The 17,547-nt window shown below is 62.9% G+C and overlaps 1 protein-coding gene across 1 annotated transcript; it reads right to left on the reverse strand.

The window, feature by feature from the left end:
• Positions 1–4,330: 4,330 nt before the first annotated feature.
• Positions 4,331–16,788, reverse strand: LOC110481610 (red-sensitive opsin). The gene is made up of 6 exons (XM_077789608.1): positions 16,677–16,788; positions 13,515–13,811; positions 11,804–11,972; positions 8,453–8,618; positions 5,875–6,114; positions 4,331–4,480 (listed from the first exon to the last, which is right to left on the reverse strand). The coding sequence occupies exons 1-6, from the start codon at positions 16,786–16,788 to the stop codon at positions 4,367–4,369; spliced, it is 1,098 nt and encodes a 365-aa protein (XP_077645734.1). The 3' UTR covers positions 4,331–4,366.
• Positions 16,789–17,547: the final 759 nt, after the last annotated feature.

The following is a 17,547-nucleotide window of genomic DNA, read 5'->3' on the forward strand; positions in this document are numbered from 1 at the left end:
CCCTGGCCCTGGCACCTGGACATCCCCGACACACCTGGTCACACGTGGCTGTGACACCTGGACATCCCTGTCACACCTGGCCACCCCTGGCACCTGGACATCCCTGTCCCACCTGGTCACACCTGGTCACAGCTGTCACCACCACACCTGGCCACCCCTGTGACACCTGGCTGTGACACCTGGACGTCCCTGTCACACCTGGCCACCCCTGACACCTGGACATCCCTGTCCCACCTGGTCACACCTGGTCACAGCTGTCACCACCACACCTGGCCACCCCTGTGACACCTGGCTGTGACGCCTGGACATCCCTGTCACACCTGGCCACCCCTGGCCCTGGCACCTGGACATCCCTGTCACACCTGGTCACACGTGGCTGTGACACCTGGACATCCCTGTCACACCTGGCCACCCCAGACACCTGGACATCCCTGTCCCACCTGGTCACACCTGGTCACAGCTGTCACCACCACACCTGGCCACCCCTGTGACACCTGGCTGTGACACCTGGACATCCCTGTCCCACCTGGTCACACCTGGCCCTGGCACCTGGACATCCCTGTCACACCTGGCCACCCCTGACACCTGGACATCCCTGTCACACCTGGTCACACCTGGTCACAGCTGTCACCACCACACCTGGACATCCCTGTCACACCTGGTCACACCTGGTCACAGCTGTCACCACCACACCTGGCCACCCCTGTGACACCTGGCTGTGACACCTGGACATCCCTGTCACACCTGGCCACCCCTGACACCTGGACATCCTTGTCACACCTGGTCACACCTGGCCCTGGCACCTGGACATCCCTGTCCCACCTGGTCACAGCTGTCACCACCACACCTGGCCACCCCTGTGACACCTGGACATCCCTGTCCCACCTGGTCACACCCGGCCACCGCCGCTGCCCGCTGTCCCCACCGCCGCTGCCCACCCCCGTCCCTGACACGCGCACATCCCTGTCACACCTGCTGGCAGCTGTCCCCTGGTCACGCCTGGCCACCGCTGCCCACCCCCGGCCCGCCCCCTCCCCCCCTCGGCCTCCCACCTGCCCAGGTGCCCCCCGAGCCCCTTCCCCCCTCCCCCCGCAGGCGCCCGCCCCCCCAAATCCCCCCTTCCCCTCCCCCCGCATCCTCCCCCCTCCCCCCTCCCGCAGCCCCGCGCGCTGCCCCCTCCCCCTCCCCTCCCCCGCCCCCTCCCCCGAGCCCGGACCCCCCTCCCGGAGCCCCCCGAGCCCCCCCGGCCCCGCGGGCCCCCCCCGGTACCGGTCCCGGCCCATCGGTCCCGGCGCTGCGGCGCTGCCGGAGGCGCTGCGGGCCGGGGGCGGGGCCTGCGGGGGGCGGGGTCTTGTGGAGGCCACGCCCACTGGGTGGGAACCCCCCCCATACCCACCCCCCCAACCCCCCCCTCCCTCCGATGTCGCTGGTGGAGACCACCGGGGTTGTCACCTCCCCTTTGTCACCTCCTCTTTGTCGCCTCCTGTGTGTCCCCTCCCCCGTGTCCCCTCCCCGTGTCACCCCCCGTGTCCCCCTTTCTGTCACCCCCCGTGTCCCCTCCCCGTGTCACCCCCCGTGTCCCCCTTTCTGTCACCCCCCGTGTCCCCTCCCTGTGTCACCCCCCTTGTCCCCCTTTCTGTCACCCCCCTTGTCCCCGTTTCTGTCACCCCCCTGTGTCCCCTCCTCGTGTCACCCCCCACCCCTTGTCTCACCTGTCCCCTCCTCGGTGTCACCTTCGTGTCCCCCCCCCCACCCCGGGTGTCACCTCGGTGTCCCCATCCCTTGGAGGGCCAGGCCACACCTGGGGGGGGCACGGGGGACAGGGGACAGCAGGACACAGGGGACAGCAGGACACTGGGACATGGGACACAGGGGACAGGGAGGACACGGGGGACAGGGAGGACACGGGGGACAGGGGGACAGGAGGACAGGGGGACAGGGGACACAGGGGATGTGGGCTCGGGGACCCACGGATGGCGGATGCAAGGGACAGAAGGTGTGGGGACACCAGGGACAGTGTCACCTTCGGGGACACCCCCGTGTCCCTTTCCTGTCCCTGTCCTTGTCCCTATTCCTGTTCCCATCTCTCTCCTACCCCTGTCCCCATCCTTGTCCCATCCCTGTCCATTCCTTGTCCCCATCCCTGTCCTATCCCAGTATTGTCCTTGTCTCCATCCTTGTCCCTGTCCCCATCCCGGTCCCTGTCCCAACCCTATCCCATCTCATCCCTGTCCCTGTCCCTATCCCGGTCCCATACCTGTCCCCATCCCCATCCCTGTCCCATCCCTGTCCCTGTCCCGTGTCCCCACCCCTGTCCCATCCCTGTCCCCGTCCTGTGTTCCCATCCCATTCCCATCCCCATCCCCATCCCCATCCCTGTCCCGTGTCCCCATCATTGTCCCGTGTCCCCGTCCCTGTCCTGTGTCCCCATCCCTGTCCCTGTCCCATTCCCATCCCCATCCCTGTCCCATCCCTGTCCCCATCCTTGTCCCATTCCCATCCCTGTCCCCATCCCCATCACCATCCCTGTCCCGTGTCCCCGTCCCTGTCCCATGTCCCCATCCCTGTCTCCATCCCTGTCCCCATCCCCATCACCATCCCTGCCCCGTGTCCCCATCATTGTCCCGTGTCCCCGTCCCTGTCCCATGTCCCCATCCCTGTCTCCATCCCTGTCCCCATCACCATCCCTGTCCCGTGTCCCCGTCCCTGTCCCATGTCCCCATCCCTGTCTCCATCCCTGTCCCCATCCCCATCACCATCCCTGCCCCGTGTCCCCATCATTGTCCCGTGTCCCCGTCCCTGTCCCATGTCCCCATCCCTGTCTCCATCCCTGTCCCCATCACCATCCCTGTCCCGTGTCCCCGTCCCTGTCCCATGTCCCCATCCCTGTCTCCATCCCTGTCCCATTCCCATCCCCTGTCCCCATCCCCATCCCTGTCTCCATCCCCTGTCCCCATCCCCGTCCCCCCCTCCACGTGCCTTTTCCTCTGGCCCCGCCCCTTTCCCGCCCCCTCCCCGCCAATCACAGCGCGGCGCGCGCCCCTCCCGCCTTTTTTCACCAATGAGAACGCGCGGGAGGCGTGGCCAGAGGCGATGACATCACCTCCATTCAAGCGCACGCCCCTTTCGCCCCACCCCTGCTCCTGATTGGCTGCTTGGTGCAGCGATAATTGACATATGTTTTGGCCAATAGCAGAGCCGCGCGCAGCGGGAGCGCTTCCCATTGGCTGCGAGCCGGCGGGGGCGGGGCCAGCGGCCGCGGTCGCTCCCCGGGGTCCGGGGAGGATTTGGGGGGACCCGGGGGGGATTTGGGGGGGCCCGGGGGGGGGGTGACACCCCCAGGGGCTGATGGGAGGGTTGGGGACCCCCGGGGGGACATCCCGGGGGGTGGTGCCACCCCCAAAGGTGATGGGACATTGGGGACACCCCAGGAGGGAACAGCGGGGACCCCCAGAACCATGGGGACATTGGGGGCACCCCAGGAGGGGACACCGGGGACCCCCAGAACCATGGGGACATTGGGGGCACCCCAGGAGGGACACCGGGGACCCCCAGAACCATGGGGACATTGGGGGCACCCCAGGAGGGACACCGGGGACCCCCAGAACCATGGGGACATTGGGGGCACCCCAGGAGGGACACCGGGGACCCCCAGAACCATGGGGACATTGGGGACACCCCAGGAGGGACACCGGGGACCCCCAGAACCATGGGGACATTGGGGACACCCCAGGAGGGACACCGGGGACCCCCAGAACCATGGGGACATTGGGGGCACCCCAGGAGGGGACACCGGGGACCCCCAGAGCCATGGGGACAATGGGAATCCATTGAGGGGGACAATGAGGAGCCCCTTGGGTGACACTGGGGACCCCCCAGAGTGATGGGGACACAAAGGAGGGGACACAAGGGACCCCCAGAGCGATTTGGGGTATTGGGGACCCCCTGACTGGGACACTGGGGACACCCCTGGGTGACGCCACCTCCCCAGGGCCATTGGAACATGGGACACTCTCCTAAGGAGGGGAGGCTGGGGACCCCCAGCACTCTGGGGACATTGGGGACAGCGCTGGGAGGTGACACTGGGGACCCCAGTGCTCTGGGGACACCAAGGAGGGGAGGCTGGAGACCCCCAGTGCTCTGGGAACATTGGGGACACCAAGGAGGGGACCCCAGAGCCATTGGGGACATTGGGGACACCAAGGAGGGGACCCCAGAGCCATTGGGGACATTGGGGACACCAAGGAGGGGACACTGAGGACCCCAGAGCCATTGGGGACACTGGGGCCAGTGCGGGGAGGTGACACGGGTGGCACAGCGGTCCGGGGGGTACAAAGCTTTATTGGGGAGGGGGCGGCGGGGGTCCCTAGGCGGGGGACACGGAGGAGTTGGACACCGAGGACACCTCGGTGCGCGAGGTGGACACCTCGGAGCCATCGTCCACCTTCTTGCCGAAGAGCTGCAGGATGCAGTTCCGGAACTGCGGGGACACGGGGGACAGACAGGGGACACAGGGGGGACAGACAGGTGACACGGGGGACAGCGGGGACACAGGGGACAGGGGGGACAGACAGGGGACACGGGGCAGACATGGGGACACAGGAGACACAGGGGGACACAGGGGACAGGGGGGACAGACAGGGGACACGGGGCAGACATGGGGACACAGGAGACACAGGGGGACACAGGGGACAGGGGGGACAGACAGGGGACACGGGGCAGACATGGGGACACAGGAGACACAGGGGGACACAGGGGACAGGGGGGACAAACAGGGGGCACAGGGAACAGGGGGGACATGGGGACACACAGAGGACACGGGGGGACACAGGGGACAGGGGGGACACACAGGGGACATGGGGGGGACATGGGGGACATGGGGACACACAGAGGACACAGGGGACAGGGCGGACATGGGACGGTGGGACATGGGGACACAGGGGGACACAGGGGGACAGTGGAGATAGAAGGGGACACAGGGGGGACAGGGGGACATGGAGATGTAAATGATGGGGTTGTAGATGGTGGCTCTATCCCATATCCCATACCCCATATCCCATACCCCACACCCCATACCCCATATCCCCATGCCCATAGGTGTGCCCAGGTGTGCCCAGGTGTGCCCAGGTGCCCCGGGCGCCCCACTCACCTGTCTGTTCATGAAGACGTAGATGATGGGGCTGTAGATGGTGGCTGTATCCCATACCCCATATCCCATACCCCACATCCCATATCCTGGCTGTGTTCCCATGCCCATAGGTGTGCCCAGGTGTGCCCAGGTGCCCCAGGCGCCCTGCTCACCTGTCTGTTCATGAAGACGTAGATGATGGGGCTGTAGATGGTGGCTCTATCCCATATCCCATATCCCATATCCCACACCCCATACCCCCATGCCCATAGGTGTGCCCAGGTGTGCCCAGGTGCCCCGGGCGCCCCGCTCACCTGTCTGTTCATGAAGACGTAGATGATGGGGCTGTAGATGGTGGCTCTATCCCATACCCCACATCCCATATCCCATATCCTCATGCCCATAGGTGTGCCCAGGTGTGCCCAGGTGTGCCCAGGTGTGCCCAGGTGTCCCCAGGTGCGCCCAGGCGCCCCGCTCACCTGTCTGTTCATGAAGACGTAGATGATGGGGTTGTAGATGGTGGCACTATCCCATATCCCACACCCCATACCCCCATGCCCATAGGTGTGCCCAGGTGCGCCCAGGCGCCCCACTCACCTGTCTGTTCATGAAGACGTAGATGATGGGGTTGTAGATGGTGGCTCTATCCCATATCCCATATCCCATATCCCACACCCCGTACCCCATACCCCCATGCCCATAGGTGTGCCCAGGTGTCCCCAGGTGCCCCCGGGCGCCCCGCTCACCTGTCTGTTCATGAAGACGTAGATGATGGGGTTGTAGATGGTGGCGCTCTTGGCGAAGAAGGCGGGCAGCGCGGCCGTGAGCGGGTGGAAGGCGTAGCCGGGGTTGGCGGCGGCGAAGCAGGCGAAGATGGTGTAGGGCCCCCAGCAGAAGCAGTAGGCCAGGATCATCACCACCACCATGCGCGACACCTCCTTCTCCGCCTTCTGCGTCGACTCCGACTCCTTCTGCTGGGCCGCCACCTGCGGGGGGAGATTTGGGGGGTTAGGGGGGTCTTGGGGGGTCCTGAGGGGGTTTGGGGGGGTGTAATGGGGTTTAAAGTGGGTGTTAGGGGGCTTAGAGGGGTACAAAGGGTGACTCCTTCTGCTGGGGTGCCACCTGGGGGGGAGATTGGGGGTTTAGGGGGGTCCTGGGGGGGTCCTGAGGGGGTTTGGGGGGGTCCTGGAGGGGTTTGGGGGCTGTAATGGGGTTTAAAGTGGGTGTTAGGGGGCTTAGAGGGGTACAAAAGGTGACTCCTTCTGCTGGGCCGCCACCTGGGGGGGAGATTTAGAGGGTTAGGGGGGTCCTGGGGGGGAGATTTGGGGGGTTTAGGGGTCCTGGGGGGTGTTGGGGGGGAGATTTGGGGGGTTTAGGGGTCCTGGGGGGTGTTGGGGGGGAGATTTGGGGGGTTTAGGGGTCCTGGGGGGTTTGGGGTGGGAGATTTGGGGGGTTAGGGAGGTCCTGGGGGGTTTAGGGTGGGAGATTTGGGGGGTTTAGGGGTCCTGGGGGGTGTTGGGTGGGAGATTTGGGGGGTTTAGGGGGGTCCTGGGGGGTTTGGGGTGGGAGATTTAGGGGGTTTAGGGGTCCTGGGGGGTTTGGGGTGGGAGATTTGGGGGTTTAGGGGGGTCCTGGGGGGTTTGGGGTGGGAGATTTGGGGGTTTAGGGGGGTCCTGGGGGGTTTGGGGTGGGAGATTTAGGGGGTTTAGGGGTCCTGGGGGGTTTGGGGTGGGAGATTTGGGGGTTTAGGGGGGTCCTGGGGGGTTTGGGGTGGGATATTTGGGGGTTTAGGGGGGTCCTGGGGGGTTTGGGGTGGGAGATTTGGGGGGTTTAGGGGTCCTGGGGGGTTTGGGGTGGGAGATTTGGAGGGTTTAGGGGTCCTGGGGGGTTTGGGGTGGGAGATTTGGGGGGTTTAGGGGTCCTGGGGGGTTTGGGGTGGGAGATTTGGGGGGTTAGGGGGGTCCTGGGGGGTTTGGGGTGGGAGATTTGGGGGAGTTGGGGGAGATGTTATGGGGTTTGCAGGGTCTATAGGGGATATTTGGGGTGACTCTTTCTGCTGGCCGCCACCTGGGGGGAGATCGGGGGGTCCTGGGGGGTCCTGGGGGGTCCTGGAGGGTTTGGGGGGTCCTGGGGATGTCTGGGTGTGTGGGGAGGAGGTTTTGGGGGGGCATCTGCATCCAGTGTGGATTTTTAGGGTCAGGATTTTTCCCCGGGTTTTTTTTCAATTCGGGATTTTTTTCCCCCGGGGTTTTTTCAGTTCAGGATTTTTTTTTCCCCGGGGTTTTTTAAATCCGGGATTTTCCCCCCGGGGTTTTTTCAGTTTAGGATTTTTCCCCCGCGTTTTTTTAAATCCGGGATTTTTCCCCCGGGATTTTTTCAGTCCGGGATTTTTCCCCCGGGATTTTTTCAGTCCGGGATTTTTCCGCCGGTGTTTTTTTGTTTGTTTTTTTTTTTTTCTTTTTTTCAATTCAGGATTTTTCCCCCAGGGTTTTTCAGTCCGGGATTTTTTTCTCTTAGAGTTTTTTTCAATTCTGGATTTTTTTCCCCCGGGGGTTTTCAGCCCAGGATTTTTTTCCCTTGGGTTTTTTTTTTGTTGGTTTTTTTTTTCAATTCTGGATTTTTTTCCCCCGGGTTTTTCAGTCCGGGATTTTTTTCCCTTGGGTTTTTTTGGTTTATTTTTTTTCAATTCTGGATTTTTCCCGGGTTTTTCAGTCCGGGATTTTTCCCTCGGGGTTTTTTCAGTCCGGGATTTTTCCCCCGGGGTTTTTTCAGTCCGGGATTTTTCCCCCGGGATTTTTTCAGTCCGGGATTTTTTTCCCTTGGGTTTTTTTTTTCAATTCTGGATTTTTCCCCCGGGATTTTTTCAGTCCGGGATTTTTTTCCCTTGGGTTTTTTTTTTCAATTCTGGATTTTTCCCCCGGGATTTTTTCAATCTGGGATTTTTCCCCCGGGTTTTTTTTCAGTCGGGGATTTTTCCCTCGGGGTTTTTTCAGTCCGGGATTTTTCCCCCGGGATTTTTTCAATCTGGGATTTTTCCCCCGGGTTTTTTTCAATCTGGGATTTTTCCCGGGTTTTTTTTTCAGTCGGGGATTTTTCCCCCGGGGTTTTTTCAGTTCAGGATTTTTTTCCCGGGTTTTTTCAGTCGGGGATTTTCCCCCCGGGGTTTTTTCAGTTCAGGATTTTTTTCCCGGGTTTTTCAGTCCAGGATTTTTCCCCGTTTTTTTTTTTTTTTCAGTCCAGGATTTTTCCCCGGGTTTTTTTCAGTCAGGGATTTTTCCCCGGGGGTTTTTTGGGGTCGGGATTTTTTTTGGGGTGTCTCCTCACCGCACGGATGGCCAGCCAGACTTGCAGGTAGCAGAAGATGATGACGGCCAGCGGGAAGAAGCAGCAGGTGACCATCAGCACCACCATGTAGGACTGCACCCCCGGGTCCGTGCTGCCGCTGAACACGTCGGGCCCGCACGAGGTCTTCAGCCCGTGGGGCCAGTACCTGCCCGGGGGGACACCGGGGGGCAGGGGTGACAAAAAGGGACCCCCCAAATTCCTCGGGAAGGATCCGGGTCTGGGAGACCCTTGGGAACCTCGGGGGGTCACCCCCAGACCCACCTTGGGGAGACCTGGGGCACCCCAATGGGTCCAGACCCTGCCCAGGGGGATATCGGGGGGCAGGGGTGACAAAAAGGGACCCCCCAAATTCCTCGGGAAGGATCCGGGTCTGGGGGACCCCTGGGAACCTCGGGGGGTCACCCCCAAACCCAGAATAGGGAGACCTGGGGGCACCCCCATGGGAACCCCCAGTACCTGCCCAGGGAGACATCGGGGGTCAGGGGTGACCCCCAAATTCCTCGGGGAGGATCCGGGTCTGGGGGACCCCTGGGAACCTCGGGGGGTCACCCCCAGACCCACCTTGGGGAGACCTGGGGCACCCCAATGTGTCCAGACCCTGCCCAGGGGGATATCGGGGGGCAGGGGTGATGAAAGGGACCCCCAAATTCCTCGGGAAGGATCCGGGTCTGGGGGACCCCTGGGAACCTCGGGGGGTCACCCCCAAACCCAGAATAGGGAGACCTGGGGGCACCCCCATGGGAACCCCCAGTACCTGCCCAGGGAGACATCGGGGGTCAGGGGTGACCCCCAAATTCCTCGGGGAGGATCGGGGTCTGGGGGACCCCTGGGAACCTCGGGGGGTCACCCCCAGACCCACCTTGGGGAGACCTGGGGCACCCCAATGTGTCCAGACCCTGCCCAGGGGGATATCGGGGGGCAGGGGTGACAAAAAGGGACCCCCCAAATTCCTCGGGAAGGATCCGGGTCTGGGGGACCCCTGGGAACCTCGGGGGGTCACCCCCAGACCCACCCAGGGAACCCCCATGGGTCCAGACCCTGCCCAGGGGGATATCGGGGGGCAGGGGTGACAAAAAGGGACCCCCCAAATTCCTCGGGAAGGATCCGGGTCTGGGAGACCCTTGGGAACCTCGGGGGGTCACCCCCAGACCCACCTTGGGGAGACCTGGGGCACCCCAATGTGTCCAGACCCTGCCCAGGGGGATATCGGGGGGCAGGGGTGACAAAAAGGGACCCCCCAAATTCCTCGGGAAGGATCCGGGTCTGGGGGACCCCTGGGAACCTCGGGGGGTCACCCCCAGACCCACCCAGGGAACCCCCATGGGTCCAGACCCTGCCCAAGGGGACATCGGGGGGCAGGGGTGACAAAAAGGGACCCCCCAAATTCCTCGGGAAGGATCCAGGTTTGGGGGACCCCTGGGAACCTCGGGGGGTCACCCCCAGACCCACCTTGGGGAGACCTGGGGCACCCCAATGGGTCCAGACCCTGCCCAGGGGGATATCGAGGGGCAGGGGTGACAAAAAGGGACCCCCCAAATTCCTCGGGAAGGATCCGGGTCTGGGGGACCCCTGGGAACCTCGGGGGGTCACCCCCAGACCCAGAATAGGGAGACCTGGGGGCACCCCCATGGGAACCCCCAGTACCTGCCCAGGGAGACATCGGGGGTCAGGGGTGACCCCCAAATTCCTCGGGGAGGATCCGGGTCTGGGGGACCCTTGGGAACCTCGGGGGATCACCCCCAGACCCACCTTGGGGAGACCTGGGGCACCCCAATGGGTCCAGACCCTGCCCAGGGGGACATCGGGGGGCAGGGGTGATGAAAGGGACCCCCAAATTCCTCGGGAAGGATCCGGGTCTGGGAGACCCTTGGGAACCTCGGGGGGTCACCCCCAGACCCACCCAGGGAACCCCCATGGGTCCAGACCCTGCCCAGGGGGATATCGGGGGGCAGGGGTGACAAAAAGGGACCCCCCAAATTCCTCGGGAAGGATCCGGGTCTGGGGGACCCCTGGGAACCTCGGGGGGTCACCCCCAGACCCATCTCAGGTAGCCCTGCGGACATCTGGACAGCCTCGTGGGGTTGGTACCTGCCCGGGGGGACACCGGGGGTCAGGGGTGACAAAAAGGGACCCCCCAAATTCCTTGGGAAGGATCCGGGTCTGGGGGACCCTTGGGAACCTCGGGGGGTCACCCCCAAACCCAGAATAGGGAGACCTGGGGGCACCCCCATGGGAACCCCCAGTACCTGCCCAGGGAGACATCGGGGGTCAGGGGTGACCCCCAAATTCCTCGGGGAGGATCCGGGTCTGGGGGACCCCTGGGAACCTCGGGGGGTCACCCCCAGACCCACATCAGGGAGATCTGAACACCCCCATGGCGCCAGACCCTACCCAGGGGGACATTGGGGTGGCACAGGTGGCAAAAGGGACCCCCCAAATTCCTCGGGGAGGATCCGGGTCTGGGGGACCCCTGGGAACTGCAGGTCACCCCCAGACCCACCTTGGACATCCTCAGGGGACCCCTGGGACAGCCTCGGGGACCCCCCTGGAGCCACCTGGGTCACCCCCGTGGGGTCAGGGTGACATCGGGGGGGTCAGGGGTGACAAAAGGGACCCCCCAAATTCCTCGGGAAGGTTCCAGGTTCAGGGGACCCCAAGGGGTCTCGGGGTCCTGACAACTCTGGGGACACTCGTGTCACCTCTGTGAGCCCCTGGGGACACTCGTGTCACCTCTGTGACACCCCTAGACCCCTCCCCGGGCCCTGGGGACCCCTCCCCACCTGCTCCAGCCCAAAATGGGGGCGCGGTCCAGCGGTGGGACCACGAGAAGAGGACCCCGGCCCAGACCCCTCCCCACACCTTGGGGACACTCGTGTCACCTCTGTGATCCCCTGGGGACACTCGTGTCACCCCCGGCCCCCTCCCCAGGACATGGGGACCCCTCCCCACCTGCTCCAGCCCAAAATGGGGGCGCGGTCCAGCGGTGGGACCACGAGAAGAGGACCCCGGCCGAGACCCCTCCCCACACCTTGGGGACACTCGCGTCACCTCTGTGATCCCCTGGGGACACTCGTGTCACCTCTGTGATCCCCTGGGGACACTCGTGTCACCCCCGGCCCCCTCCCCAGGACATGGGGACCCCTCCCCACCTGCTCCAGCCGAAGATGGGGGGCGCGGTCCAGCGGTGGGACCACGAGAAGAGGACCCCGGCCGAGACCCCTCCCCACACCTTGGGGACACTCGCGTCACCTCTGTGATCCCCTGGGGACACTCGTGTCACCTCTGTGACACCCCTAGACCCCTCCCCGGGCCCTGGGGACCCCTCCCCACCTGCTCCAGCCGAAGATGGGGGGCGCGGTCCAGGCGCAGGACCAGATCCAGGAGAAGAGGACCCCGGCCACCGCCAGCTTCCCGTCGAACTTGATGTTCCCGAAGGGTTTGCACACCACGAACCAGCGCTCCCAGGAGATGATGGCCAGGGACCAGAGCGCCGTGATGCCTGCAGGGGGGTTTGGGGTGCTTATGGGGCTGCCCCATAGCGCCCGGACCCACAGAACCCCACAGAACACGGCCCTGTAGAGCCCAAACCCCACAGAACCCCATAGACAACCCCATAACCTCCAGTCCTGGCTGTGGGGAGGAACTGGAGGCCAGGAACTGCAGCACTGGGATTCCTGCAGGGGTTTGGGGTGGTTATGGGGCTGCCCCATAGCGCCCGGACCCACAGAGAGTCCCTGACCCACATCTCTGACCCACATTTGTGACCCACATCCCTGCCCCATATCCGTGACCCATATCCCTGCCCCATATCCGTGACCCATATCTCTGCCCCATATCCGTGCCCCATATCCGTGACCCATAGCACTGCCCCATATCCGTGACCCATATCCGTGACCCATAGCACTGCCCCATATCCGTGACCCATATCCGTGACCCATAGCACTGCCCCATATCCGTGACCCATACCTGTGACCCATATCCCTGCCCCATATCCATGATCCACATCCCTGCCCTATATTCACGACCCTCATCTCTGACCCACATCTCTGACCCATAGCACTGCCCCATATCCATGGTCCATATCCCTGCCCCATATCCGTGACCCATAGCACTGCCCCATATCCGTGACCCATATCCATGATCCATATCCCTGCCCCATATCCGTGACCCATAGCACTGCCCCATATCCGTGACCCATATCCATGATCCATATCCCTGCCCCATATCCGTGACCCATATCCGTGACCCATACCTGTGACCCATATCCCTGCCCCATATCCGTGACCCATATCCATGGTCCATATCCCTGCCCCATATCCGTGACCCTTATCCATGACCCACATCTCTGACCCGCACCCCAGCCCCATATCCATGACCCACAATCCTGACCCACATCCGTGACCCTGACCCGCATCTCTGACCCTCACCCCAGCCCCATATCCGTGACCCTCATCCGTGACCCACAATCCTGACCCACATCTGTGACCCTCCCATATCTCTGTCCCCAAACTGACCAATACACACATGGACCGTGTCCCCACACCCCACCCCACACCGACTGACCAGACCCCGTACCCCACATCCCGTACCCCACACCGACTGACCATGGGCACTGACCACACCCCGTACCCCACACCGACTGACCAAACCCTGTACCCCACACCCTGTACCCCACACCGACTGACCACGGGCACTGACCACACCCTGTACCCCACACTGACTGACCAAACCCTGTACCCCACACCGACTGACCACAGGCACTGACCACACCCTGTACCCCATGACCCCATGCCGACTGACCACACGCACTGACCACACCCTGCACCCCACACCGACTGACCACGGGCACTGCCCACACCCTGCACCCCATGTCCCCACACCAACTGACCACAGGCACTGACCACACACCGTACCTCACACCAACTGCCTACACCCCATACCAACTGACCATGGGCACTGACCACACCCTGCACCCCATGTCCCCACACCGACTGACCACAGGCACTGCCCACACCCCGCCCATGTCCCCGCCCCGACTGACCGCAGGCGCTGACGGTGTAGCCCTCGATGACGCACATGGGGTGGCCGAGGATGAAGTAGCCGAAGATCTGGTTGACCACGCTGATGGTGCTGGCGATGACCGTCTCGCCCAGGTCGGCCACGGCCAGGTTGACCAGGATCCAGTTCAGGGGGTGCCGCAGCTTCTTGAACTTGGCCGTGGCCACCAGCACCAGCCCGTTGGTGAACACCGAGGCCACCACCACGAAGATCATCCACAGCGACGTCAGGTTGTACACCCAGCGCGGCGCGATGTGGTAGTTGGGGCCCTCGAAGGGACCTGGGGGACAGCGTGGGGTCAGCGGTGGTGGCCGTGAGTGACCCTCGTGTCACCTCGTGTCACCTGGCGCCCGCTGGGTGTGGTGGCAGTGGTGGCGGAGGCTGGTGTTGACCTCAAAATTCCCTCAAAATCTCCCTCAAAATGATCCCCTGGTGTCCCTTGGTGTCCCCTCATGTCCCTCTGTGTCCCCTCGTGTCCCCCCACGTCCCACCACATCTTCACTGCGTCACTGCCATCGGTACGGGTTGGCAAACATTGATCATTGACCCCAAAACTCTTCAAAATTCCTCAAAATCTCCCTCAAAATGATCCCCTGGTGTCCCTTTGTGTCCCCTCATGTCCCTCTGTGTCCCCCCACGTCCCACCACATCTTCACTGCGTCACTGCCATCGGTACGGGTTGGCAAACATTGATCATTGACCCCAAAACTCTTCAAAATTCCTCAAAATCTCCCTCAAAACGATCCCCTGGTGTCCCTTTGTGTCCCCTCATGTCCCTCTGTGTCCCCCCACGTCCCACCACATCTTCACTGCGTCACTGCCATCGGTACGGGTTGGCAAACATTGATCATTGACCCCAAAACTCTTCAAAATTCCTCAAAATCTCCCTCAAAACGATCCCCTGGTGTCCCTTGGTGTCCCCTCATGTCCCTTTGTGTCTCCTCATGTGTCCCCTCATGTCCCCCCATGTCCCACCACATCTTCACTGCCATCAATACAGCTTGGCATGCATTGACTGTTGACCCAAAAAACTCCCCCAAAACCCTCCCAAAATTCTCCCGCTGTGTCCCCTCATGTCCCTTTGTGCCTTTTGGTCACCCCTGATGTCCCTTCCTGCCCCTTTTGTCCCCCCATGTCCCTCCACGTCCCTTCACATCTTCACTGCGCGTTGTTGCCGTGGATGTCCTTCAACCCCAAAACCCCCCAAAACTCCCCCAAACTCCCTATCCCCATGTCCCCCCATGTCTCCCCGAGTCCCCCAGTGTCCCCTGATGTGCCTCAGTGTCCCCCATGTCTCTCTGTGTCCCTGATGTCCCCAACATCTTCACCGTGCACATCTCTACCATTGGCATACCTTCACCACCAACCCCAAAACTGCCCCAAAACCACCCCAAACCACCCCAAAACACCCCAAAACCACCCCAAAACTCCCCCAGACCCCTTCCCCAGTGTCTCTGCGTGTCCTTCCGGTGTCCCCCAGTGTCCCCTGATGTCCCTCAGTGTCCCCCATGTCTCTCTGTGCCACTGATGTTCCCAACATCTTCACCACGTGTGTCTCTACCATTGGCGTACCTTCACCACCAACCCCAAAACCGCCCCAAAACCGCCCCAGAACCGCCCCAAAACTCCCCCAGGCCCCCTCCCCCGGTGTCCTCGTGTGTCCCCCAGTGTCCCTCAGTGTCCCCCATGTCTCTCTGTGCCACTGATGTTCCCAACATCTTCACCACGCGTGTCTCTACCATTGGCGCACCTTCACCGCCAACCCCAAAACCGCCTCAAAACCACACCAAACCACCCCAAAACTCCCCCAGGCCCCCTCCCCCGGTGTCCTCGTGTGTCCCCCAGTGTCCCCTGATGTCCCTCAGTGTCCCCCATGTCTCTCTGTGTCCCCTGATGTCCCCAACATCTTCACCGTGCACATCTCTACCGTTGGCGTACCTTCACCGCCAACTCCAAAACACCCCAAAACCACCCCAAAACTCCCCCAGACCCCTTCCCCAGTGTCTCTGCATGTTCCTCTGGTGTCCCCCAGTGTCCCCTGATGTCCCTCAGTGTCCCTCATGTCCCCAACATCTTCACCGTGCACATCTCTACCATTGGCGCACCTTCACTGCCAACCCCAAAAACACCCCAAAACCACCCCAAACCACCCCAAAACCGCCCCAAAACTCCCCCAGGCCCCCTCCCCCGGTGTCCTCGTGTGTCCCCCAGTGTCCCCTGATGTCCCTCAGTGTCCCTCATTCCTGTCTGTGTCCCCTGATGTCCCCAACATCTTCACCGTGTACATCTCTACTGTTGGCACACCTTCACCGCCAACCCCAAAACTGCCCCAAAACGACCCCAAAACTCCCCCAGACCCCTTCCCCAGTGTCTCTGCATGTTCCTCTGGTGTCCCCCAGTGTCCCCTGATGTCCCTCAGTGTCCCTCATTCCTGTCTGTGTCCCCTGATGTCCCCAACATCTTCACCGTGCACATCACTACCATTGGCGCACCTTCACTGCCAACCCCAAAACCACCCCAAAACCACCCCAAAACTCCCCCAAACTTCCTCCCCCATGTCCCCTTGGTGTCCCCCAGTGTCCCCTGATGTCCCTCAGTGTCCCCCATTCCTGTCTGTGTCCCTGATGTCCCCAACATCTTCACCACGCATGTCTCTACCATTGGCGTACCTTCACCGCCAACACCAAAACCGCCCCAAAACCACCCCAAAACTCCCCCAAACTTCCTCCCCCATGTCCCCTTGGTGTCCCCCAGTGTCCCCTGATGTCCCTCATTCCTGTCTGTGTCCCCTGATGTCCCCAACATCTTCATCGTGCACATCTCTACCATTGGCGTACCTTCACCGCCAACTCCAAACCACCCCAAAACCACCCCAAACCACCCCAAAACCGCCCCAAAACTCCCCCAGGCCCCCTCCCCCGGTGTCCTCGTGTGTCCCCCAGTGTCCCTCAGTGTCCCCCATGTCTCTCTGTGCTGCTGATGTCCCCAACATCTTCACCACGCGTGTCTCTACCATTGGCATACCTTCACCGCCAACCCCAAAACTGCCCCAAACCACCCCAAAACCGCCCCAAACCACCCCAAAACCGCCCCAAAACTCCCCCAGGCCCCCTCCCGCGGTGTCGCCGCGTGTCCCCGCGCTCACCGCGCGTGTTGTTGCTGTTGGTGTAGGTGAAGATGCTGTCGCGCGTGGTGTCGTCGTCGTCGTGACGCCGGCGCGCGGCGAAAACCGCCCCGTCCCAAACGCCCGTCGCCATCGCGTCCCCAAGTGCCACCAGCGCCACTGCCCCGGCCACCCGCGCCCCCCTGCTCTTATACCGCCCCCCGCCCCCGGATTAGCCCGGAACACACGCCCCCCCCCCAAAAATCCCATCCCTGAGCCCTTAATTGGGGCGGCGCGGATCGGGGGGGACGCCCCGGGCTCACCTGAGCAGCCGGGGTGAGCTGATGGGATTGACGCCAGCGCTAATCCCCCGCTGCTTCCTGGCCTCTGCCCCCCCCCCTTTGGGGGTCCCAACTGACACCCCCCGGGACCCCCCAGATCACAACGGGACCCCCGGGATCGAAATCGGCACCCCCGAAAACCCCCAGGACCCCCAAAAGTCGGAGTTCGTCACAGACAGCCCCGAAGTTCCCTGGATGATTTCTACCTCCCCCCCCCCAAAATTCAAATTGGCCCCCACGGGACCCCCAGAGACCCCCGGGTTGGAAATCGCGACCCCCAGAGACCCCCGGGATGGAAATCGGGACTCCCGGGACCCCCGGGATGGAAATCGGGACCCCCAGAGACCCCCCGGAATGGAAATCGGGACCCCCCAGAGACCCCCGGAATGGAAATCGGGACCCCCAGAGCCCCCCGGGACCCCCGGGATGGAAATCGGGACCCCCAGAGACCCCCCGGGACGGAAATCGGGACCCCCAGAGCCCCCCGGGTTGGAAATCGGGACCCCCAGAGCCCCCCGGGATGGAAATCGGGACCCCCAGAGACCCCCGGGATGGAAATCGGGACCCCCAGA

The sequence above is a fragment of the Lonchura striata genome, chromosome 36, assembly GCF_046129695.1.
Source record: "Lonchura striata isolate bLonStr1 chromosome 36, bLonStr1.mat, whole genome shotgun sequence".
Lineage (NCBI taxonomy): Eukaryota > Metazoa > Chordata > Aves > Passeriformes > Estrildidae > Lonchura > Lonchura striata.

What these genes read in the sequence shown, in the direction of transcription:
- LOC110481610 (XM_077789608.1), bottom strand. Translation starts at nt 16,788, where the DNA reads ATGGCGACGGGCGTTTGGGACGGGGCGGTTTTCGCCGCGCGCCGGCGT. An exon ending in CTACACCGTCAGCGCCTGCG is followed by an intron (nt 11,973 to 13,514) that starts GTCAGTCGGGGC and finishes ACCCCCCTGCAG; the next exon opens with GCATCACGGCGCTCTGGTCC. An exon ending in ACGTCTTCATGAACAGACAG is followed by an intron (nt 4,481 to 5,874) that starts GTGAGCGGGGCG and finishes GTGTCCCCGCAG; the next exon opens with TTCCGGAACTGCATCCTGCA.